Raw genomic sequence first — 26,234 nt, 5'->3', positions numbered from 1 at the left:
CTTGTTTTAGCTGTGGTAGCTACCTGGGTTATGTGCAACTTCAGTATCTCAATGGGGCGATCGTGGCTCAAGAGTTGGGAGTTCGCCTTGTAATCGGAAGGTTGCCGGTTCGAGCCCCGGCTCCGACAGTCTCGGTCGTTGTGTCCTTGGGCAAGACACTTCACCCGTTGCCTACTGGTGGTGGTCAGAGGGCCCGGTGGCGCCAGTGTTCGGCAGCCTCGCCTCTGTCAGTGCGCCCCAGGGTGGCTGTGGCTACAATGTAGCTGCCATCAGCAGTGTGTGTGTGTGTGTGAATGGGTGGATGACTGGATGTGTAAAGCGCTTTGGGGTCCTTAGGGACTAGTAAAGCGCTATATAAATACAGGTCATTTACCATTTACTATTGCTGTGTGATTTATTAGTATTACTAAAGGCTACTCGCCACCGAGCTAACATTGTTAGCTGAGGTTAGTTCATAGACTGCGGACTGTTAGACTTGATGGACAGCATTAACAACCTGCTAGCTGTAAATAATCATGTGCAGTTCTGAAAACAGACAAAAAGAAAAAATATTACTGATACAGAAATAGTTTTCTGAAAGCTGCAACAAGTGCAGTCTTACCTAATATCCACCCTACTGATACTCATTTTATATTAAGATTTAAAAATGTAGTTGGTGGCAGATGGCCGGAGGTTTCTTCCTGTTAAAAGGGAGTTTTTCCTTCCCACTATCACCAAAGTGCTTGCTCATAGGGGGTCATATCATTGTTGGGTTTTTCTCCGTATGTATTATTGTAGGGTCTACATTACACTATAAAGCAGCTTGAGGTGACTGTTGTTGTGATTTGATGCTGTATAAATAAAATTGAATTTAATTTAATTATTGGTATGGAGAGTAACCTTCAGTAATAGTAATAAATCACACAGCAATAGGACATTCATGTAGTTGTAAAAAGCATGACAATATATCAAGTAATCCAAAGTATTCAGAATACGTTACTCACATTGAGTAACTTAATGTAAAATGTTACAAACTACATTTTGGGCCATGTAAACTGTAATCTGTAGTGGAAATACATTTTAAAAGTAACCTTCCCAACACTGGTTATGGATTTCAGGCCTATTCAAATGGATAAGGAGCTTCATAAACATACTCAAAACCACAATAGAAATGCAGTGTGAAAAGTAACATTTTACCGGCATCTTCTTCAGGATCTTTTGGCTTTGTTGCAGTGTAGAAGCATAACATTGTCAGCCTCGCTGCCTCTGGGATTCAGAGATTCTTTTATTGCTACCATTTAATCTGCCTTATGAAGAATGTATTAATAACATGTTTCACAGTATCATTTATCAGTAATACTTCCTGCAGGGTTTATAAAATTGCATTGAATATGTCTGTCATCACATTGACCTTTCTATTTTTACAGGTTGAGTTCATTTTATACACAATGCATAAATGTGCTTGGTTAAGAGTTGATGTTCCATTCTAGAAGGTTTTAAGCTTCACTGGTGAGAGTGTCCAGATGATACATGCTGAGGGGAGATGAGAACATAGCAGGTTAATTGCATGCACGCTTACGATACACATATTAATCTAGTAGCAGGTCTGAGCGAAGGCCTAAGCGTCTTCTGCTTCAGTTTGAGACTGGCTGCAAAGTACTCTACTTAGTGATTAATGACGAGGGTCCATTATTAGCTCTCAGAGATGCTAAGACCTGAAGTTATTACCCTAAAAGGCAAGTAATGTAGAAAAGGGAAGTTAAATGTCGGTTTCACACTCCAGGATAGGTTTCCCTCTATGCTTCTTGGGAGTCAGCATAGAGGGAAACCTATCCTGGAGTGTGAATACCTCTGAGCTACTGAAAAAGACACAACAGAGACTGTACTTTCTGAGAGTGCTTAGGAAGAACAACATCACACAGAGACTGCTGGTGTCTTTCTACAGAGCCTCCATCGAAAGCATACTAACGTACTGCATAGGCATATGGTACGCTAGCTGCACAGTGGCTCAGAGGAAAGCACTCCAGGGAGTAATCAACGCTGCCCAAAGGACAATCGGCTGCCCTCTCCTCAAACTGAAAGACCTACACAGTTCCCGCTGCCTCAAAAGAGCCCATAACATCATAAAGGACACCTCACACCCTGGACACTCCATGTTCGAACTGCTGCCTTCAGGTAAACGGTATAGAACAACATACACAAGGACTAACAGACTCAAACACAGTTTCTACCCAATTGCAATATCATGTCTCAATGCTACTAAAAGTAGATGACTTTCATTGCCCCTGTTGTCATTTGTGCCCTTGATGTTGGAATGCTTTCAGACATGTTTTGTTGGATGCGCTAACAAATTGACTGAGTGATTGATTGTTTGAGTGATATATCAACTAGGTCGTATGTTGAGTGTCTGTATGGGGCCTTAGGCCTGGATTGCTTGGGTGTATTTACTGTATGAGAACACTGTATTTTATATGTATTTCTATCTTTTATATCATATCTATTATAGTTTTTAAGTATTTATCTTTCGTGATGTTGCACTGACCGGAGACATCTTTCAATTTCATTGTACTTGTGACAATGACAATAAAGAATATTCTATTCTATTTATGGTTATTAGAAGTGTACGTGATGTACCCTTGTCTGCACGGGTTGAACTTTTGCCCGTCTGTCACCATGTATTTTTGAACTGTATTGACGTAGGTGTGATATTTTATCCTATAAAACCAGAACCCAATGTATTCTTGTCAGAGCAAAACAATCCGTATGCTGACGGTTGGTTGTTCTCCTGTGATAATAAAACTCATCGTTTGATTGCACTTTTCCGGAGCCTCCGTCGTTTGTTGTCTGGTCTGAAGTTGATCGATCTCGCAGCATCAGTAAGGTGGTTCTGTTTAAAGTCGCAAACGTCAAACTATTTCAGATACCTTAGGAGATATGCCATCAGGAAAAAAAAAATTCCTTCCTGAAAAATATCTTTTAATCTATTAAGTGGCAATTTGAATTTTTCTAGGTCCACCTCCCTGCTTTGCTCTCACCTGTTTGGCTATTTTTCCATCACTGTGTATCCATCCTATCTCAACATTTCATGCTGCTTTTTGCTTCTTTGTCTGCCTTATTCTTGCATGTGCATGTGAGGTGCTCTCCTTTGAACTTTCATTTCTGTTTTTCATTTTCTCACAAAGTTTCTGCAGAAGTCCTAAAGTCCTAGTTTTCTTTTTGTAAGTGGTTGTTTGCTTTTGCAGAAACTGGGGAAGGCAATTTGGTCTCTTTAGGAGATGTAATTTGCCAAAGTTGCATCGCCATCAATCTGCACAAAAGAAGAAAGAAAAGACAGTCATTTTCTTTAATGTCTACACTGCTAAGCAATGTTAAGGTTAAGCTTCTTAGGTCACCACTAATGCCAGTAGGAAAGTACTGACTGTAGTTAGCAGAAAAGCTATTTTATGCGGAGAGAAATACAGTAATGGAAGAAGCGAGCTAAGGCATAGCCTTTCAGTAAATGCGTAAAAGCGCTATATAAATACAGGCCATCTACCATAAATCTGTTAGCTAATATGGTGTGATATATATATATATATATATATATATATATATATATATATATATATGTGTGTGTGTGTGTGTGTGTGTGTGTGTGTGTGTGTGTGTGTGTGTGTTATTGTAAACATTCATTAAAGTCTTTCACTGTACTAAGAGTAACTTATATTATATTATATTATATTATATTATATTATATTATAATATATTATATTATATTATATTATATTATATTATATTATATTATATTATATTATATTATATTATATTATATTATATTACTCATATGGGTAGGCAGCCAGCGTCTGTAATACAAAAACTGCTCATCTGCCGGGACCACTCAGCTCGGAAACGCCAAAAACTCACTGAAATCCGACATTTTTCTTCAGTGAGTTCATTCTGAGATTAAAGTCTTTTATGTCAGATTTCTGCCTTTTTCTCTGACTCGTGTTTGATGACCTCAGTAGTTCTAAAGTCCAAAGCTGATTAGGAGTACTGACTGCTAACAGACTGTGCCTGGGAGGGACTAGTATAGACCTTTATGTGTTTTTCGCTGAGAAACATAATAACAGTGACAGTAAACATGAGGGTTAAACTGCAGCATACACTGAACAGACGTGGAACATCTACTTAACCGGACTCCGGCTTCAATCTGCGCATGCTCTCTGCGGTCGCCAAACCTGGGGTTGTGGACACAGGGAGGGATAGAGAGGGCAGCGAGAGAGCGAGCGGCGACCCAATGAGCAACATGTTGCATTTTCTATGTCTTCTTTTCCACGATGCACTTTAGGATTTCAATAAGATGCGTGTGTGTTTCCAGATAACCAGTTTCCTTCTCGCCGTAAACTTTTACAGCCGGCCAGTGCGAGCTCAGGGTGAGTGTGTGCCTTATATTCTTAAACTCGACTAACTCAGATGTTCGTCTGCTTTAATGTTGTGCTGAAAAAACACTGACTGTGTTTATTCAGTGACAACTGGCACAACTGAGATGTACTAAGACTCCACTTTCTTCATATTCTTACAGCCGGATACTTTAATGTGGGTAAATTTAGATACCACACAAAGTCGTCATTAGGTTTTATTCTGAAACTTTAAAGTGTTTGTGTAAACGTCCAAACGTATGATTACGGTTCACTGTTGATAAATAACAAAGGTTGTACTGCAAGCTACCGCCCACCGAGGAATGTGTAAGTGTGGAAATAACGGTTTAAACACTCACACACACACACACACACACGCATTTGGAAAGTTGGAGCTCCACAGTGATTGGAGATTTTCCTACGCGACAGGATTTAGTGGTAAATGTTGGGCGTGCGGCTTTTCCGATCATCTGAATAACTTTAATATTAGTGAAAGCATTCAGGCGGGCGTTAGCTTTACCCTCCTGCGAAACGCGACGCATTGAGTTGACGTCCTGTTTTAAATACACAGAAGCCTTCGAGCTTTTAAGGACAAAGATCAAAGTTAATCTAAACTCCTCCCAAAATGTATCCTTCTGTCATTTATGGATATATGCTTTCAAAAGAGCAGATTTGTTCCTTGTGCGACAAATTACAGGAAGGAAACGGGGCGGACATAGCGGGTCGGGTGGGCGAGTTAAAAGCGAATGTGACGAGCAGTTTAACGTGTATATACAGAGCTGCTAGGAAGAAGTCTGTCTGTGCTTTATTTATCAGCAAAATCACTGTTCAGCTCGGCTCCTATAAATGTTCCCCAACACATGTGTACTTTAAATAAACAAAATGAAAATGTAGTCCTGAGTTAGGTCTCTGTCTGTGGTGAGAAGGGCACCACAGATGCTGTTTGAATAAAAGAAAGAGCCCATGTAAACATGAATGAAGAGCCAGTCATTAATGCTTTTCATCAACTCTGTGGAAGTTAGTGTCTTATCTAAAGGGACTCAACTAGCAGTGTGTGAACTGGCGAGCGCTTTGATGTTCAGTGCACATGGGTGCAGGATGTGGATTTGCTCTGGCTAAATATCTGTTTTTTTCACCGCTTGCACATCTGTCCTCAACATGAAAGAAACAAAAGACTTAGATCCTCATTCGGGGTGCATATTGTTGGGCAGGCTGGCGACAGGAATAAGGCTCTCGCCATGTGTTATAGTGATGACCGGCCTTTAGTTGATACTGTTTTCTTCACACTTTGTGTAGAAATTCCACACATTATATTTGCTCTGCTGAGTTTTTTGCAAAATTTCTCTCGTCTGCTTGCTTGATGTGATTCAGTTGTGGAGGCTGGCCAAGAGAGAACGCATCTGGAACCAATTTGACTCCACGGAGCCCGAGGGGGAGAGGAGGGATGTAAATGGCAGCCCTTTTCTTTCCATGTCCACTGTGAGCAGACATGGGCCTGAGTCTCCGAAGCTTAATTATAGTTTGGTGAACAGCAGATTAAAGTGGAGCACACAGAGTTGCATTTCTTGGCCGGGGTTTGGAATATTGCTGGATTGACTCAGAAATAGATGGTTTCACCCAAACAGAAAAACATTTTTTGCTTTTTGTCAGACTAAAAAATCAAAGTTTAAAAAAATGAGAAAGAAATCCAAAGAAATGATAAAAGTAAACAAGGTTTGATTTGAGTTTAACAGGGCAACGATCTGTTCTCAAAACATGTAGCAGGAATTATCATTTTATGTTGTATCGATCCTTTCCCTGCCGCTTATCCTTTTAAAGGATTGTGGGGGGTCTGGAGCCTTTCCCAGTCAGGTGAGAGGGTGGGTACACCCTGGACCCTGTCTGTGTGTGCTTGTTTGTCTGTGTCTATATGTCAGGTCGGGTCTTACACTCCACCTCTCTGGGTACATCTCAGGCCTTCCAAAGTATGGAGGCCTATCTCCGCTCACCACACTCCCTGCCGGTGACTGATGCCCTCAGGGGTCGGTGCGTTGGTGGTTCTTGGTGTCCGGGGCTGGGCGCTCAGGTGTGTACCAGCTCACTCCCGGTGGCTACTTGGCGGGGCCTGGCGCCTGTTGCTCGGTCAGGCCTCCTCCGGGGTGCGGGGGGCCCTCGGGCCTCCGGCCTCTGGGCCTGCGGCTCGGTTCACTCTGGCACAGCTGGCTGCCGGCAGAGCCGGCGGGCACACCACTGCAGCCCCCTCTAGCTTCTGCTCCATGGCTACTGGGTGCCTCCTCATCTGGGGATCTCCTCAGCTCCTCCCAGGAGGGTGGCATGGATGCCCCTCCAGTGGTCCTCCTTGGGCTCTTGTACTCTGGGGCCTCTGGATGTCTGGGGCCTGGATCTCCTCCATGCCTGCTTCATGCCCTGGGGGGCGGGGCTATGGCTCTCTACACCCTCTAGCAGATCGTTACATGTGGAAACCATTTGAATACAAGCGCGCTGATCCACACAGGTGTGCACACGGGTGTTCACTGTCCATAGACACAAACTACACCTCTATTGGCTGCTATTTCCAAGCACATTGTGCGCTGTCGGTCCTGCTTGCTGCACAACAACATTCAATATTTAGTATTTACTGCTGTTTACACTCAGCTAGATTAACGTGATGGTGTTGTGTTTAGTATGTTGCTCTGTTTTTTGCTTGTTTTCTCTTAAGTTTCCTTTCTCACTGTCCCTCTTCCCTTCTGTTTTTCTTTTCCTTCCTCTTTCTCTCTCCCTTTCCTATCCCTCACTCATGTCTGTCCCGTCTGTAACAACTGAAAATAAAATAAACAATAACAACAAAGGTCGATCAAATGGACCAATACGGCAATGCCATGATGCTCCATTTGGCAAAGTAAATCCATTGGGTCTCCTTGTTGGTCTTCAGACAGCAATTCTGACGGCTAAAGAACCAAATGGGACAGGCAAAAAAGAAAAAGGTGACACTCTGCACTGGTTGCCAGTGTGTCACAGGGCTTTGGATTACTTTATATATTATCATGCTTTTTACAACTACATGAACGTACTATTGCTGTGTGATTCATTACTGAAGGTTACTCTCCACACCAACACCAACTAGATTTAAATCTTAATATAAATGAGTAACAGTAGGTGGACATTAGGTAAGGCTGCACTTTTTGCAGTGATCTCGTATAGAAAACTATTCTGTGTGTATCTAAAACAGGTCCGCAGCTCCGAACTGTAGTAAAGGGACCTCTGGCTGATACGTTGGGTTCGTGTCGGCTCGTAGCTGAAAACTAGCTTTACTTTGTTGTGTGGGTCAACTTTGCTAGCAGAGACAGAGAGAGGCGTTGAAAGGCTGCTGCAACGGAGCTTATTGTTTCAGAGGAAAACACGAACACAGCGTACAGTCGAGTCTTAACAGCTTACTCACAGCTGGGCCACACTGCCCATCAGGCTACATTCTTTAGGGCGATGCCTGTAACTCTCTGCCTATTGCCTTCTTATTAAATAATTTTTTGAACAATAATTTTTAAAAATATTTCTTCACATCATTATGCAGCTGCAAGCAGAGGTGAGACAATGGCCGCGAGATTGAGACACGGGCATTTGAGCCTCTTAATGCGTGTTCTGTTTTAGTTTGTACTGGCATGGAATTACCAAAAACAGAGAGGGGACAGCCGAACATATGAAACAGGAAAAGACCGCCGTGTAATCCCTTTATTTCAACAAAGTAACTGTACTCTGAATACCACCTTTTTAAACTGTAACAGAATACAGTTACTCGTATTTTGAATACATAACAGCGGTACATGTATTCTATTACTCCCCAACACTGCAGATAGTTACCCTAGCCTCACTAACTTCATGTCTTTGGGAGGAAGTAGTACACAAACACAAGGAGAACCTGGCCTGATGAGGGAATTGAACCCATAACCTTGACACTGTGAGGTAACAGTGTGAACCACCATGCCATCCGTTATAATTCATGCATCATACATTTTTTCTTAAAACCCTCACTTTGATAGTTCCAGCATTCCCAGTGTTTTGCTTGGACAGAGATGGCTGACCCCTGTACTTTGCTCCCCGAGACTTAGTTGAAAACACATTGCTATCAAAGGCAGCAGCAGCATAGCTGTAGATTGTAAACACACATTTTCAGAACAAGAGAATGAATCTCAGAGTAACACGTTATGACATTCATATGTAGGGTGTCATTAAATACCATTTGGTTAGCAGCTGTATCGCAGATCTACTTCCTGTGCACCTACAACCAATTTCTAAACTCTTTAAAAGTTGTATTAATGACTTTCAAATCATTTTGTGTAGTGACTTTGCACCAGTGCAGGCAGGAGGATTTTGTGGTTGATTCACTTGCAGACAAAGAATCCAGCTTCAAGGTGCAGCTCCATTTGTGCATCTTTATGCTTCAGTAATCAGGCTAAACAGCAGTCAAGTCTAAAGACAAGCAAGCTACTCCAAGGCAACCTAAACAATTCAAAACAACTGACATGCACACAAAGTGAAGCGGCCAACCAAAAGTACACACTACACCCTATTTATGTTACCTTAACGTTTCCTCTTTATTAGCTGAAAGATATCCCACACGACATGCATGCCAGTTGTAACTCCAGGAACAGACATGCAGTTATCCTTTTACATTAAGTCATGATTTCTGCCTCCAGCTGGAAACATACTTTAGTACGGGGCCTTTCTTCGTCAGCAACTCTTCCCATTCCCGTCTTGTCAATGAAAAGAGTCATAAAGTTGTGCTTTATGTCAGACCACTTAGGTCTTTCCTACAATATTTGCTGAAGCAGGTATTCCTTGGAAAACCTCCATGAGAGATCAGCCATAGACTGGACCTATACTCAGCAGTGACGTGCAGATGTGATCCTTTTGAACTTCCCTTAGGAAGCAGGCAGGAAGGGAGATGTCTTTAATAAGAAGAGATGATTGGGAGCAATGTTCCCTGTAATGTTTCATGTGTCTGAGCGAACACACAAACTGAGCGTCCCTTGGACCGCTGTGAGCGACATCAGACGTGTGCACTGTGGTCACGCCAGCATCCAAGTTACATGTTTATTAAAGTAATCAAATTACAGCATTTACATTTATGTTAGACTACTTTTAATTAATGCTTTAGCCCACTTACAATGAAAATGAAAACAATCTTCTTCATGACCTGTGCAGCATGTTAACACTATTGGAAGGAAAAATAACTTGAACTCCAATTTTGAAAGCACAACTTTATTTAAAAAAAAAATAAAGCTCTGACTTGTATTATGAGTCTGTGGTCTGAGAGAGAGTCTGTAACTCTGTCTGCAAATACAGTAAATACTGACCAACGTTGGGCAATTAATTATATAGTTACTTCTTCAAAAAAGTAACTGAGTTATGCAAACAAAGTGTTTTGCAGCTGTTTACCTAAAAATGCAGCCAAGGTGTTTTTAAACAAACATTTCAAACTATTTACAGAACAATCAGCTGTTCTGCATCAAATCTGATGCCACACAAATTATTTGTGCCGCTCCAAAAATAATTTGTGTCCACTATGAGATGAAGGAGAACATCAGCCTGATACCTGCAGGCCTGACAACAGGAGATGTGTCACTGCTGTAACACCTGTAACACTCAGCAGTCGCCTCATTGTTCTGACACACAACAAAACTACTGACTACACTACACACTAACTACACACTAACTACACACTAACTACACACTAACTACACACTAACTACACACTAACTACACACTAACTACACACTAACTACACACTAACTACACAAGATTAGCTTTGTCCGTCAGTTGTTCCGTCTGTCCTGCTCACGTCTCCAGTGGTTGTACACGTTGTCATTAACGTGGCTTCACTCCACATCAGCCGCTTTGCTAAAACACCGGTGTCGCACATAAGGACGCTGTCACAGCCTGTCAGCGACGTTGATTAGCTGCGTATATACGAATGTGAATTGCATCATTGGCTGGACTGTGGGATAAGGTGGCATCGTTGTAATCCCATACTTGAGCAGCCAGTCACTGACTAACACTGCAAAAAAGAATTGTTAACGTATTTATTTTAATTTCAAATCAGGTTAGATTTGTTTTGTGCGCAATGCAGATTTTCTGTGCGCAGAGACGTGCCAGCAGTGCGCAGCTTAGAGGGAACACTGATTGGGGGTTAATGCTTCTAAATCATTGGGGTCTTTACATGGCTTAGTGGTTGTTGTTGGCCCAGACAGGCATTAACCCTTCCACTGCTGCTCTGCTTTTTGCCACTTTCAGTTTGCTCCATGTCTCTTCTGACTGTTTCTCCTCATATTTAGAAGAGTTAAGTTCCAGCTTTTATTCTTCCTGTCAAATCATCCTGGACTCTGTGGCTCCATTAAGAACTAGGCAACCTAAAGCTGAGCCTAATGACAGAACCTTTGCTGTCAGAAGGCAACGTCACCGAGCAGAACATCGGTGGAAAAAAAGATGAACTGCAGGTGTCATTTCAAAGTTTAAACCACTGCTGGCATCACAACCAAACATGTTGCAAACAGGATTTCTGCCGACAGTCATAACTGTCCTCGTGTGTTATTTAACACTTTTGTTCTTAATACTCCACATAATGTCTGTTTGTACGCCTCTCCAGTCATCTTCAGTGCTTCCTTATTGAAAATGTTTCCACCACCAGGGCTGGTATCACAGCTCCATCTGTCTCTGTCCCTGGCACTGCTGCTTTCACTCAGTTTAAGCCTTTGATGCTCTCACTTTTAGAGGAAATGGTTCACCATATTAAGCCCTCAAGTTCGTCCTGTGATCCTGTCCCTAACGATTTTTTAAAATAAATTTAGCGTAGTATAGGGCAGTCTGTTCTTACCATTATTAGCAGCAGTCTGTTCTCTGGTGAGGTTCCTGCAAAATACAAATGTGCAGCAGAGCAGCCACTGCTTAAGAAGCCTGGCCTTGATCACGCTGTCCTGGCTAATTACAGACCTATTATAAGCTGCATTTCCTTTATAATGTTTTCTAAATATTTATTTGAAAAATATTTTCTAGATGAGCACCAAATCTGCATCAGTAAGGGTCTCTGACAACATCCTTCTTGCATGTGATTCTGGTAACCACGTTGTTCTGGTTCTGCTTGATTTAACCGCTGTCTTGAACACAGTAGACCATAACATTTTAAAATCTCGATTACATTACTCAGTGGGCACTTAAATGCTTTAGGTCTTTCTCTATTCTCTACCTTCTCTATTCTGAATCATCTGCTGCTTCTCTGGCATCCCAAAGGGCTCAATTTTAGGGCCACTGCTCTTTCCGTTATACCTGCTTTAAACTTTTTACATTTTAATGAAAATAAAATAGAGGTGGTGGTGTTTAGAGCCAGTGGTCCCTGTCAGTCCTCCTCTGTTGATTTGGGACCCCAAACCAACAGAAGTATATTCTAAACCTGTTATTACTGAGCTTGGTTATAAGTTGAAAAGTCAAATCAGAGCTGTGTTCAGTTTTTATCATTTAAAGCGATTGGCAAGGATGAAATCGCTTCTTTTTAGGCAACACTGGCAAACAGTGATGCATACTTTTATGGATTACAGTAATTCACTTTGTGTGACAGTCAATCAATCGTTATTCTTGCGTCTGCAGCTGGTTCAAAATGCAGCTGCATGACTTTAACAGGAAACAGGAACTCGTGAAAGAGAGCACATAAGCCCTGTTCACTGCACTGGCTGCCTGAGTTCATTTTAAAAGTCTTATATTTGTTTTAAAATGTTCTCACAGTCTTGCTGCAGCTTACCTCTCTGAGCATCTTCATCGCTACATGGATGTCAGATTCTAAGGTCAGCTGACCAGCTGCTCCTAGAAGTACCAAGATCCAGGAGAAAGCTCAGAGGGGGCGGGGCTTTCTCTACTGTTGCACGTTAGCCAGGCCACTTTTTAAAACGCATCTTAAAACCCATTTTTATTTGTTGGCTTTTGACCTTAGCAAGACTTCACTTTTCTTTCTTTTTTTTACCTTTTTAATTGGTTTGTTTTATATCTTATGCATTTTTATTTTGTAGTTCCAATGTACAGCACTTTGTGTCAGTTGAGTTCATTTTAAAGCACTTTATATGGTATGGTGTTGTATGGTATGGCATTATTGGATGTGTTAACATCTGTTAACTATAGCTTCCACTTAACAGAGAGCATTTTGCAGTTCCTCTTCATTAAGACTCTAAGCTTTAACAATCGAATTAAGGAGTTTTTGTGTATTTCCAACTACATAGTTTTTACAGCTCTCATATTCACACTCCTATTCAACACTTTTATTTTAGCTGTAGAAGCAGCAATAGCTGTCTCGATCTCAAGCTGTTCCCTTCTTGCCTTTAACTTACATTTTTCAGTGCCTAAGGCTTTTCTTTGTGTCAAGGATGCTGCATATGCAAGCAGAACAGCACACTCTGCTTCCTCTTTCTGCTGTACAAACAATATGGATGAAATTTGATGAGCAGCCACCAGCTGAGCTTCTTGCAAAACTGAGACCTGATTTCTTTTCAGCTGGTGTAGCTGTCAGTGACACGCTGTCATCTGGGCTCAAATCTTCTTGATGCTGTTTTCAGCTTCAGTTATAAAGCCACTGAACTGCTCCTCTTTTAGAATAGAATAGAATAGAATTCAACTTTATTGTCATTGCACATGCACAGGTACAGGGCAACGAAATGCAGTTTGCATCCATCCAGAAGTGCTTTAGTGATATAGATATATTACAATATATATTAGCAATAATATAGATATGTGAGTATATTACAGAAATGGGTCTATTATGGTATGTTATAATGTACACGGTATGAAGTATGTTGTGAATATTCTATAACTAAGTATGTACAGGCTGTAGTGAGTACAAGCTATGTACAGGCTATGAACAGGATATAAATATGAAAAACTATACAGAATATGAAATAAATAACTTTACAGAATCTGAGATATACAGCTATACAGAAATGGGAACTATGCAAGTTGTAAACAGTTGTAGGATTAAAGATTATCGAATGTACAGAATGATTATTTACACAGAGCTATACAGTAGTGCAGTTAAGATAAGTGAGATATAATTCCTACAGAGGCTATATAAAGTGCTAGTGGTTGTGAGTGGTGGTTCAGTCCATGTTATTATTGTGTGTTTGAGGGTACAGTTGTCCATTGTGGGTGTGTGTATGTTCAGTCCATGAGTTTAACGTGGGTCAGATGTCAGGAGGCAGAGTTCAGGAGTCTGACAGCTGTGGGGAAGAAGCTGTTCCGGTACCTGGTGGTCTTAGTCTGGAGGCTCCTGTGGCGCCTCCCAGAGGGCAGGAGGGTGAAGAGTCCATGTGATGGGTGACTGGGATCTTTGATGATTTTCCCAGCCCTTTTCAGACACCGCTTCCTGTAGATGTCTTTTATGGCAGGAAGTGGTGCTCCGGCGATGCGCTGGGCAGTTTTCACGACCCTCTGCAACGCCTTCCGGTCCGAGGCGGAGCAGTTCCCGTACCAGACTGTTATACAGTTGGTCAGGATGCTCTCGATGGTGCAGCGATAGAAGTTCACCAGGATGTCTGAGGACAGGTGGTTCTTCCTCAGAGTCCTCAAGAAGAAGAGGCGCTGGTGAGCCTTCTTGACCAGCTTGGAGCAGCTGGTCGTCCAGGTGAGATCCTCAGAGATGTGGACTCCCAGGAACTTGAAGCTGCTCACACGCTCCACAGCCGTCCCCTTAATGTGGATGGGTGGATGTGGGTCAGCATTCCTCCTGTAGTCCACGATGAGCTCCTTGGTCTTCTTGGTGTTAAGCAGCAGGTTGTTTCTGTCGCACCACTCAGCCAGACGATCCACCTCCTCCTTGTAGGCGGCCTCATCGTTGTCACTGATGAGGCCAATCACCGTGGTGTCATCTGCAAACTTAATGATGGTGTTGGAACCATCAGCAGGTCTGCAGTCGTGGGAGAAGAGGGAGTAGAGGAAAGGGCTCATCACACAGCCTTGTGGTACACTGGTGTTCATCGTGATTGTAGATGAACAGTGGTTATCCAGCCGGACATGTTGGGGGCGGTTGGTCAGGAAGTCCAGTAACCATTTGCAGATGAGGGAACTGATGCCCAGGTCTGTCAGTTTCCTGATGAGTTGTGAGGGGTGGATTGTATTGAATGCTGAACTGAAGTCTATAAACAGCATTCTGGCGTAGGTGTTGTTGTTGTCCAGGTGTGAGAGGACAGAGTGCAGTGCGATGGAGACTGCATCCTCTGTGCTCCTGTTCTGGCGGTATGCAAATTGGTGGGGGTCCAGGGTGGGGGGGAGACAGGATTTGAAGTGTGCTAGGACCAGCTGCTCTAAGCACTTAGTGATGATGGGGGTGAGTGCTACTGGGCGGTAGTCATTGAGGCAAGATGGGTTGGAGTTTTTGGGTATCGGGACGATGGAGGTGGATTTGAAGCAGGCCGGTACCACAGCGTGGGCCAAGGACAGATTGAATATGTCTGTGAGCACTCCTGCAAGCTCCCCAGAACACGCTCTGAGAACACGCCCGGGGATGCCATCAGGACCTGCAGCCTTGTGGACATTGATCCTGCTCAGCACCGCTCCTACATCGGTGGGGGAGAGAGTCAGAGGTTGGTGGTCTGGCGTCACGTCTGCTTTGGTTGTGGTTGTGGGGTTCCCTCGCTCAAAGCGAGCATAAAAGTTGTTGAGCTCGTTGAGGAAGGAGACATCAGAGGATGCGGGGGAAGGTTTGGTGGTCCTGTAGTCTGTGATAGTCTGGAGTCCTTGCCACATGCGAGATGGCTTTTGGACTGAACCAAAACATGTGGTCCACATTCTTTCCATCTTCTGGCAACACATGTGTTTGCACATGTGAATTCTTCATGTAGTTCTGAGAAAATATTTAAATGCTCATCGGGTGGCTGTAGCTCAGGTGGTAGAGCTACAGCCACCTGATGGTGGCTGTAGCTCTGAAGGTTGGTGGTTTGATTCCTGGCTTCCCCTAGTCTGCATGCCAAATATCCTTGGGCATGTAGACTTGGGCAAGATACTAACCCCAAGTTGCTCTCCGATGCATCCATCGGAGTGTGAATGTTAGCTATAAAGCACTTAGAATGATGTGCTGGTGTAAATGAGTGAATGCACAAGTTGTGTAAAGTGCTTTGAGTGCTCAGATGAGCAGAAAAGTGCTATGTAAGAACCAGTCCATTTACCATCAACGATGTCATTAGTCCATCAATTGTATTCATTTTCAAAGTGGACCAAAGCGTGGACCTTTTTGTGTTTATGTGCCTGCCCAGCTGTTCTTCCAGACCCTTCAGGGTTTACCTTTGTGCCCCCTTGTGGCCAGTCACACTACTGCAGCTTGGTTATCTGGAGCTAGACTCTTGCATGCCTTCATCCTTTTACACAGCTTCTAATTTAACAGGTGTTCATGAAAACATGGTCTATGACACAAAGGCTCATTGGCTCATTTTATTAGAAGCTGAGTAACGTAATGAGGCAGAACACTCAGAAGCAGGATGGTTTTACTTAATGTAGTGGCTTATCTTCTTATAGTATATGAATTCCCGCTTACTTGGTTGTTTTGCTTCCACCATGATAAAAATCACCCTTCCTGCACAGCTTTTTCTCTCTCCCAGTTGTACTTCAAGATCAGTTAACCATCAAAAATCTGTTTCTGCAAAATTCGCTTGCTTATTATGCACCAGTCTACTGTTGTGTACAGTGCTGTCGCCCGCTGTCTATTTTTGTTTGTTTGTTTTTCTTCAAAAATGACCTCTGACAATAAAGCCTCATTTCTGCTGTTCAGTACCAAATATGTTGAAACTTTTACAAATGATGCCAAATTGCAAAACTCTTAGCCGTGTCTCTAATGAAACCTCTGTAACTTTGCTCTGCTTTACTTCAGCAGCATCAGGTAATCATGTTCTTATGTTGATTCATGTTTTCTTCAGTTTTTGATCTACTGCAGAACTGACTTTATAAAGCCAGGCCAGGAACATCTCCTTCATATTTTTCTGTCTCTTATCTTCAGTTACTTTGACACAAAGGCATCTGCTGTGGTGCTTACACCTTCGATGAAGTCTCACAAGTGTCAGCTTTGTTTTTATACATAGATATGGATATGTAGTGATAAATGATCATAATTATAATATTTCTGAGTGTCTGAGTCAAAATTGAACCAAATCGGGACCTTGTGAATCCGAATTGAATCAGTTCTAGAAATCAGTGACGAAACCCAGCCCTAGTGATCAGTCCCTTACAGTATGAATCACCTGTTGTTGTCACGCTGTATAAATAAAATTGAATGGAAACATTTAAGATGGACAGGTCCCAGCAAGCCAAATGGAGTGCAGCTCTGACAGTGGCTGATTGACAGTAGCTCAATAAGACTTTCAGTTGGCCTAAAAGTGATTCTGGCAAACCATCAGTCGACTCAGGAGGGGAAAGCAGTGCTTTACTCACATTGTATGCAGCGGCAGTGGGATGCTGCTCACTTCAACAGAGGATATAAGCAGGCTGTAAAAGGAACACTTTAAAGATCTCCGCAATCCCACTGCCATACCCTTTGCAATGGAAGCAGAGTCTGGGGATCTTCTGGTTGCATGAGCTGGACGAGGTAGCCAGGGTAAGGAAAGTCTGGGCTTCTCTTCTCAGACTGCTTCCCCTGTGACCTGAAACCAGATAAGTGGTGCAAAATGGATGGATGGATGGATGGATGCACGGATGGATGGATGGATGGATGGATGGATGGATGCACGGATGGATGGATGGATGCATGCATGGATGGATGGATGGATGGATGGATGCATGGATGCATGCATGCATGCACGGATCGATGCATGCATGATGCATGCATGGATGGATGGATGGATGGATGGGTATTTCACATTAACCTGTCACCTCATCTGCACCTTATCTACAGTGGTTATCATATTTACACATTCGGCTGGTCATAGATAAATTAGCACAGGTGTATTGTTTTGACTGGGTCCATAATGAGCTGAGATTATCCTCGTACTAACAAATTCTCATATTGGATCCACTTGGTGGATTTAAATGTCGTCATGTTTACCGACACAGACATGCTCTGTTCCAAAGCTGAACTTTTAGCCGTTTGGTGGTGTTTTTGACAGGAACTCTTGAAAAGGAATGTCTGCCCTTCGGTAGACATCAGTAAACAATGGCATCTGGGCAGTGGATTAAGAGCCAGATTTCTTCCTCCTCTCTGGTGCTCCTCCCCTGGGTGTCGCCCAGGATGCTTTAGTTTATAGACATTTGTCAAGTAGAAATATTGCTGTTCTAACATTTCACCCTCTGCTTGTGCCTGTACTTGTTATGTCATTTCCTGATCCATACACACATGATACACTCAAAAAGCAATGTATTAGACATTATGTTACGTAAGGCCCAAAATGGCCTCCGTACAAGAAAGTAGTAGCTCTAATATTGACCAGTAACGAACCACCACACGCACACTGTAATGGGTTACACAAGATTTATTTGTTCTTTCTCCGGGTAAAACTACTGGCTGAAGACACAACTCTGGCCAGGAATCCAAGGCCCAAAGCCACCGCGGTCAGGGTTGTTAGCCTGGTTACAAACAGGGGAAAGGTGGTCACTCGGAAGAACAAGCAGCCAAAACGTATCAATCCTGCAACTTCCTCAAAAAGGCTTGCCACCCACCTTTTCAGGCTTGACTTCGTTCGAGGCTGGGTCTCCACATCACATCCTGGGAGCTGGAACTTCCCCAAAACTGGTCCAGTTTCCTTGTCAGGGGCACAGAGAGTCTCCAGTCCAGTGTTTGTTTTCCTGCCTTCCAGCACATCCACTCACATCCCAATAAGAATGAGTCCTCCCTCCAACATCCTCAGTTTATTTTAAAAGCAAAACCAGGCCAGGTTAAAAATCTTTTCCATTAAAATGTGCACACTTCATCCTGGATCTTCGAAGCTTCCCTGCTTCACCAGTGTCCTACAAAAAAAAAACAACGACAACCCCTACTTCCTCTTTCCTCTCCCCTTTATAGAGAAGGGCTCCAATCCTCCCCAATCAGCTGCTCCCTGTATTCAACTCCAAATAGCTGGCAGCTGGACTAGAGTAGAATCTCCACTCCCACATGGGTGTGGCCCACACCTCGCATCAAACACAAAAAACACCAAAGCATGCAATTAATACAAAACAAAATCTAAAGAAATGCCAACCCAAAAGCTTAGTGGGGATTCTCTCCATCCTTTTCCACCATGCTATACTCTGTAACACACACCCCAACTTTTTCCTAGCCCGTCCTCGGGCACTCTACTAACTATATCGAGATGGGGGTTTCCCAAAAGTTTCACGGGCAGATCTCCTTAGACCCTCCTGAATTTCAGGGGCAGACTGGTAAGAGGGGGGATAGTGATCTGACCCTGGCCTCTGCTGTGCCATGCTCCATAGAAGCAACCACTGATCTGAGACTGTCGCTATGTCATGCGTGGCTGTCGTCTCTGGTTCTGGGGTGCCATCTCCTGTTTTATAGTCATCTGAAGGTAGGAAAGTACATATGCGCAGGCGATTGCGATGAACCACTCTAACAGGACCATCTTTACCTTCCGGCCGAATTCTGTAAACTGGGTTTGTAGGGTTTGGCTGACCGACTATAATTTGGATCTCTTCCTCCCAGTGTGCTGCCAATTTACCTTGTCCATCCCTTCTTGTTGTATGGACTAAAACCCTTTCTCCTGGGAGCAATGGAGCTGCCCTAGCTCCAACATCATACCTGCCCTTCATCCGGCTTGCAGCCTTCTGACTGCTCTTCTCCACCATTTGGTATGCCAGCCTCAAGCGCTCATGATGTCTCTTAACCCACTCTTGGGTGGTTGTTGGCTCTGTGGATCTCTTCGTCCCCATAGACAGCTCAACTGGCAGACGAGCATTCCATCCAAACATCAAGTAGTGGGGGGTATAACCTGTAGATGCATGGACAGAATTGTTATAGGCCTGGAGCGGTTCTGGTAAATATTGCACCCACCGAGTTCGCTTCTCTTCCTCTAGGGTGGACAACATGTTTATTAATGTCTGGTTGAAACGTTCGCAGGCCCCATTGCCCTGAGGGTGATAGGCAGTGGTTCGACTTTTCTGGCAATTATAATACTGGCAGAGTTCTTTTATGAGGGCGGACTCAAAGTTGGTGCCTTGGTCCGAGTGCAGTTGTTCTGGACATCCAATTGGCTGAATAATGTGTTTCAACAACATCTTAGCTGTGGTTGAAGCAGTCTGATCCCTGGTAAGTATTGCCCAAGCGTACTTTGTAAACATATCAGTAGCAACCAAAATGTACTGGTATGAGTCTGCCGGTCTACTTAGTGTAAGGAAATCAACCGCCACAATTTGGAGAGGTGCGTGTGTAAGAACAGGAATGAGCGGGGCCTTACCGTCACCACGGCCTGTATGACGTACACACCGTTCACAGGATGCTGTCCAGTCATGCACTCTCTTCTCCATTTGAAGCCAGTAAAAACTACGGCGCAACATTGAGAGTGTCTTTGCCACCCCCAGATGACCATTCCTTTCATGGAAAGCCTTCCATGTTAATTGCTGTTCCTGCAAAGGAACAAGGATTTGATAATAAGCCTCATATGTGTTGGAATCCACTCCCCTGCGGATCAACACACCCTCCAACAGCTCCAGCCGTGACCATTGTCTCATGTAATTTAAGACTGCAGTAGACTCCTGACGTCTCTCCTCCCCCGATGGTGTCCTTCCTTGGGCCATATAATGTCTCACTCTATACAACGTTGGGTCCTGCTCCTGTAAGCTTTTCCAGTGTCCTGGATCCCAATCAATGTTCACAGCCTGAACCCGTGCTCCTTCACCCATCCTCTGTGGGGACACCAGATCTTGGGGTTGCACCTGTAATGGCATTCTAGACAGAACATCAGCATTCACATTTTCCTGGCCGGGCCGGTACTTGATATCAAATTGATAATTTGCAAGTTGTGCTACCCACCGTTGCTCCACTGCGCCCACTTTTGCAGTCGATAAATGGACCAATGGATTATTGTCAGTATAAACTGTAAACAGAGACCCCCATAGATAGTCTTTAAATTTCTCAGTCACCGCCCATTTCAGAACGAGCAGCTCCAATTTAAAGGAGCTATAGTTTGCATCATCTCTTTCTGTGGGTGCTAAGCTTCTGCTAGCATAGGCTATCACACATTCTTTCCCATCTTGTACTTGAGAAAGTACTGCACCAAGGCCCACTTTACTGGCATCCGTGTAGAGCCGAAAGGGTAATCTGAAATCAGCAAAAGCTAAAATAGGCGCCTCTAGCAGTTTCCGCTTCAGAAGATCAAAGGACTGTTGACAATTCTCATCCCAGTTTATGGGAATATTCTGTTTTTTATTCTTAGGTACTCCCACCAGCAATGAGTTAAGAGGCCTAGCAACACTTGCAAATCCTGCAATGAACCGCCGATAGTAACTGGCAAAGCCCAAAAAGGAACGCACCTGATGAATAGTCTGCGGGGCCGGCCACTTCTGTACAGCGGCAATCTTATCAGGGTCCGGAGCCACACCCTCACTGTTCACCAGGTGACCCAGGAACTTCACCTGCTGCTGGAAAAGAACACATTTATCAGGTCGCAACTTCAGCCCATAGCCCTTCAATCTTGTAAACACTGCCTGCAGATGCTCTAGATGGCTGTTGAAATCCGGTGAGTATACTATCACATCATCCAGATATACAAAAGCAGACTCTGTGATTTGACTTCCCAAGCAACTTTGCATCAACCTTTGGAATGTTGCTGGGGCATTACACAAACCAAAAGGCATTCTTTCAAATTCATACAAGCCAAAAGGAGTACAAAATGCAGTCTTTTCTCTGTCAGCTTCAGAAACTTTCACTTGCCAATACCCACTTGCTAGATCAAGAGTGGAGTAGTATTTTGATTTAGTCAGCATCGTCAAGGTCTCTTCAATTCTAGGTAGTGGATGGGCATCTTTATGTGCCACTGCATTTAACTTGCGGTAATCCACACAAAATCTCAATTCCCCATTTTTTTTCCGTACCAGGACAATGGGTGCTGCCCAGGGACTTGTACTCTCTCTCACCACCCCTGATCGAATCATATTATTCAGCAACTCTCGCACTTCCTGATACATTTTAGGGGGAATTGGCCTGTACCGCTCTCTAATGGGAGGTGCCATACCTGTCGGGATAGAGTGCGTGATTACATCTGTGTGGCCATAATCCTCTTCGTCGGCAGCAAACACATCGCCCCATTTCTTCAAGAGACCATTTAACTTTTCTTGCTCCTCTATGGATAGGTTTGACTTCCCTTGTGTCATAACTTCAATATGAGGAGCTTTACCAGGTGGTTCCGAGCTCACCTGGTGTACACCAACTTCAACAATACCTGGCCTGGTTTGCTCAAAAGTAACTTCAAAAGGCTCCTGAATGTCAACATTTTCCGTGGAGAATGTAGCAAGGGCCTCGTAACGTCGTAACGTGATAGGAAAAGGGTTGAGGTTCCTTACTTTGATGGGGACTCGGCCTCTACGGACAATTCCTAGGGATCGAGCAACACCAACTGTACTAGGCCCTTCAAGTGGCTCCACCAAAATACATTGTCCTTTCCTCAGTGTCTGTGGGGCCCTGGCCCAAATCACCTGCTCTCTGTGCTCAGGGACCATCACCGGATGGCGATAAGCTGGTCGAAGGGTCCCTACCTGTTGTACAGGGGCAGCTGCCTGAATTCTCTGACAGTCCTGAAAAGCGGATGCCCACGCTTGTTGAGTGTCTACAGTTGAGCCAACAGGCCAGGTCTGGGTCTGTATCTGAGGTTTCGAGAAAAGCATATCCCAGCATGGAATGATGATATTCATACCTAAGATAGGTAATGCATTAGGATTATTGGGATCGTCCTTTGAAATCACAATTCCCATATCCTTCAAAGTAATGCCTCCCACCTGTACTTCAGCTAGCACATAGCCCACATAAGGAATAGCCAATCCATTCGCTGCCTTCAGCTTTAACCAATTGAGATCGCTTTCTTTTCCTGGCTCCTGCTCACCAAACAATCTCCTAAAACAGGCTTGTGGCATTAATGTTACATTAGACCCAGTATCTAGCAAAAATGTCACTTCCTTACCATCAACGAATACCTCTACTTGACGGCACGTCCCTAGAAATTGAGAGTGATTTAACTGGGCTGGACCACTGTCATCCTTTCCAGTCACCTGGCCCATAGTGACTGGATTTACTCGTTTAAAGCCATCTGAGATGGAGTGCCCCGACACTCTCTTGCCATGTGTCCACTGGCTCCACACTTAATACAGATGGGCTGCCCTTGTTCATCCCACTTATGCCGTGGTCGTTCCACCAACCGTGAGATTTGCTTTGTCGCTGGGGGTGGCTCAGACACTTCAGCACATCTCCTATACTGAGAGGAACTAAAGTTCCGCCTTTCTCTCTCACCTCTGGGAGCTGAACACGTCTGTGGCATTGGTGCTGGTCGAACAAATTCCCTCAGCTCCTCCTGAAGAGTATTCTTGAGATCCATAATTTGCTCCTTCATTTCTGCGAGAATCTCCACTTTAAATTTATCTTTCCAATTCAAGGTATCCTGCCACTTTAGATCCCCTTTTACTACGGCACAAGCGGAGTCTTCATATAAACTATGCAGCGCATCTGCTTCCAATTGCAAAGCCTCTTTACGCACCTGTTCAAATGAGAGATTAGGGTCATGCCTTAACAGACGCCGTAGATCGCGCTGTATCTCACCCTCCCTGAGGCCCAAGACAAACTGATCACGCATGTGCAGGTCGGCACGCCGAGGGTCTTGTGGCTCTTTTGTTTGCAGGCGATGGCCTAGCTCCCTTAAACGTAAAGTGAACTTTCTAATAGGCTCTTCTGCCCTTTGTCTGCACTCATAAAACATGGCACGCAAGGTACCCACAGCTGTTTTATCCCCATACAGTTCTTTAAGTTGAAGAAAGATCTTATCTGGCGTATCCCGCTCCACTTGCTCCAAAATAAGAATTTCACGTCGTGGTTCTCCTCCTAATGCACTCAGTACAAAATCACACTGCTGTTCTATCGACCATTTTTGAGCACGGAGCATTGCACTAATTTGGCTCTCCCAATCTTCATAATTCGTGTTAAGCCCACAAAAGTTTGGTACCCAGGGCGCACCAATAAAGAATGGTGACACCATATTAATGGTTTCAGATAGCTCATCCGCCATATTAATCAGTCTAAGGCAGGTGGGTTTGTATACTGGTCACAAATCCTGTCGACAAACGCCAAATGTTACGTAAGGCCCAAAATGGCCTCCGTACAAGAAAGTAGTAGCTCTAATATTGACCAGTAACGAACCACCACACGCACACTGTAATGGGTTACACAAGATTTATTTGTTCTTTCTCCGGGTAAAACTACTGGCTGAAGACACAACTCTGGCCAGGAATCCAAGGCCCAAAGCCACCGCGGTCAGGGTTGTTAGCCTGGTTACAAACAGGGGAAAGGTGGTCACTTGGAAGAACAAGCAGCCAAAACGTATCAATCCTGCAGCTTCCTCAAAAAGGCTTGCCACCCACCTTTTCAGGCCTGACTTCGTTCGAGGCTGGGTCTCCACATCACATCCTGGGAGCTGGAACTTCCCCAAAACTGGTCCAGTTTCCTTGTCAGGGGCACAGAGAGTCTCCAGTCCAGTGTTTGTTTTCCTGCCTTCCAGCACATCCACTCACATCCCAATAAGAATGAGTCCTCCCTCCAACATCCTCAGTTTATTTTAAAAGCAAAACCAGGCCAGGTTAAAAATCTTTTCCATTAAAATGTGCACACTTCATCCTGGATCTTCGAAGCTTCCCTGCTTCACCAGTGTCCTACAAAAAAAAAACAACGACAACCCCTACTTCCTCTTTCCTCTCCCCTTTATAGAGAAGGGCTCCAATCCTCCCCAATCAGCTGCTCCCTGTATTCAACTCCAAATAGCTGGCAGCTGGACTAGAGTAGAATCTCCACTCCCACATGGGTGTGGCCCACACCTCGCATCAAACACAAAAAACACCAAAGCATGCAATTAATACAAAACAAAATCTAAAGAAATGCCAACCCAAAAGCTTAGTGGGGGATTCTCTCCATCCTTTTCCACCATGCTATACTCTGTAACAATTACTCATTACTTCAATTTATAGTAATGCAGTAGGTTATTTAATTATTTACTTGAAAAAGTAATTTGTTACACTACTCAACGCATTGCTTTGATTTTACTTACGATTTTAAACTTTAGGGATGTAAAAACATTTACTGGTATAAATGGATGCTACAGATACAGCTCCTTTGAAATGACAGACTCACGCTACCCTCCTATCATACTGACTTTATTTTCTCTGTAGACAGTGTGTACATATTAAGGGTGTAAAACTATTGCAGTGTGAACTCGTGCTTTTAGATATAGAAACTGTAGTAAGAGAGAGCGAGACAGGAATGATTTCAGCTGGATTTTTATTCTTATTTCCACATATAAGGAGACATATTTGGACTTACATGTGTGCAAACATTGTCAGTTATGAAGTTTAACATATGTAGATACTTACACCCTCTGAGTGACGATTACAGTAATGCAGATGTTCAAACCCAAACAAACTAACTTTGTCTCACTGAGAAAACAAACTGAAAACCTGCAGATGAAGAAATTGACCTACAGGCAGAACTGCAGTAGCACTTTCAGTAAATCTATGACATTTTGCAAACATCTGTACATTTTGTTCACAATGTTCTCAGGAACATTAATGAAATAACAGTGTATACCTGTTTCACATTTTCACTGCCTAACATCTACTCCTACTAGCAGCGAGTGAGAGATCAAATGAGTATTATTTAGTATGATGAATTAATACTGAGCCAGCTGAATTTAGCTTTCTGGTGTGTCCCTTCATAACAGTCCCAGGTTCTCGTGTTGCCTACCCTGGTTCAGAATGATTATTACTAACACAGGCATGGTGCTAAGAATAAAACAGGCCCGTGTGCATGTTCAAACATTTTGTATACACCTTTGTTTTTGTGCAGAATAAGAAAGTTGAATGAATAAATTCATCCAATTCTGTTGTTTGAGGAGGCAGACGTTTTCTCCAAGCTAATCTAGAAGTACATTTCTATATTGAGTAATACACAAACCATTTTTTAAATTCCACCTCATGAGGATATTTTTTTTTCCAATGCATTGGGCAGGAAGGAATATGATGCATTTGCTTCCATGTGTGGGCTGCAGCAAACACAATCATGTGGAAAGGTCTTTACGTATCCTCTGCCAGAACCTCTGCACAGGCATACGGGACCACATAGCATGCATGTAGTTCTCAGTGGAAATGCCTGAGCATATGCTTGACTCTGCGTGCCTCACATCCTTTCTTCTGTGTAGTGTGCTCCATGGACAGTTTTGTATTGTATGAGTTGTAAGTTCAGGCTTTTAGTCATTTTGAAGATGTTTAAGCCTCTTTGTGTCCAAAGGTTTGATCTGGATTGATTGATTGATTGATTGGTAATTTATTTCAACATGTGAACAATATACAAGTACATTTAGAAAAGAAATAAGAGAGAAAAAAAATACTATACAAATTACATACAAAAAACCATTCTGATTAATTTACATGTTGAAAGGGAGTGGGAAGAAGTATACACTTATTTAATCCCACCCCTGTCCCATAAATTATCAGTGAATATTTAGTCAGCTTCCTTACTGATATAATTTGTAATAAAAATAGTGAACAGATTTCTGATATACTATATACTATAATATCACATCATGAATTTTTTGTTTGTTTTTAAATAGAGACATTCACTTAATTTAAATATTTTCCTTTTCTTTATAGATCGAGAAGATCATATTTTTATAACTCTTTTTGAACAGTTTT

The 26,234-nt window shown here is 43.3% G+C and overlaps 2 protein-coding genes and 1 long non-coding RNA gene across 3 annotated transcripts in view; 1 reads left to right on the top strand and 2 right to left on the bottom strand.

The window, feature by feature from the left end:
• Positions 1 to 4,042: 4,042 nt before the first annotated feature.
• Positions 4,043 to 26,234, top strand: part of reck (reversion-inducing-cysteine-rich protein with kazal motifs) — a 97,700-nt gene continuing 75,508 nt past the window's right edge. Inside the window, exon 1 of the mRNA XM_085467410.1 lies at positions 4,043 to 4,391. Coding sequence (XP_085323536.1) covers positions 4,319 to 4,391 — 73 coding nt within the window. The 5' untranslated portion in view covers positions 4,043 to 4,318. The remainder of the gene's footprint in view (positions 4,392 to 26,234) is intronic.
• Positions 20,781 to 22,565, bottom strand: LOC146701073 (uncharacterized). Its single transcript, XM_085469166.1, has 2 exons — positions 21,527 to 22,565; positions 20,781 to 20,933 (listed from the first exon to the last, which is right to left on the bottom strand). Exons 1-2 carry the CDS (start codon positions 22,563 to 22,565, stop codon positions 20,896 to 20,898), a joined length of 1,077 nt encoding a protein of 358 aa, XP_085325292.1. The 3' UTR covers positions 20,781 to 20,895.
• Positions 23,714 to 24,202, bottom strand: LOC146701072 (uncharacterized). The gene is made up of 2 exons (XR_014922343.1): positions 23,916 to 24,202; positions 23,714 to 23,822 (listed from the first exon to the last, which is right to left on the bottom strand). It is a non-coding gene; the product is annotated as an uncharacterized LOC146701072 (long non-coding RNA).

The sequence above is a fragment of the Copadichromis virginalis genome, linkage group LG9 (assembly GCF_057382275.1).
Source record: "Copadichromis virginalis isolate Kocher_CV1m ecotype Utaka linkage group LG9, C_Virginalis_male_GT1.1, whole genome shotgun sequence".
Taxonomy (NCBI): domain Eukaryota; kingdom Metazoa; phylum Chordata; class Actinopteri; order Cichliformes; family Cichlidae; genus Copadichromis; species Copadichromis virginalis.
The sequence above is the reverse complement of the archived record's forward strand: the minus strand, read 5'-3'. Positions and strand labels throughout refer to the sequence as shown.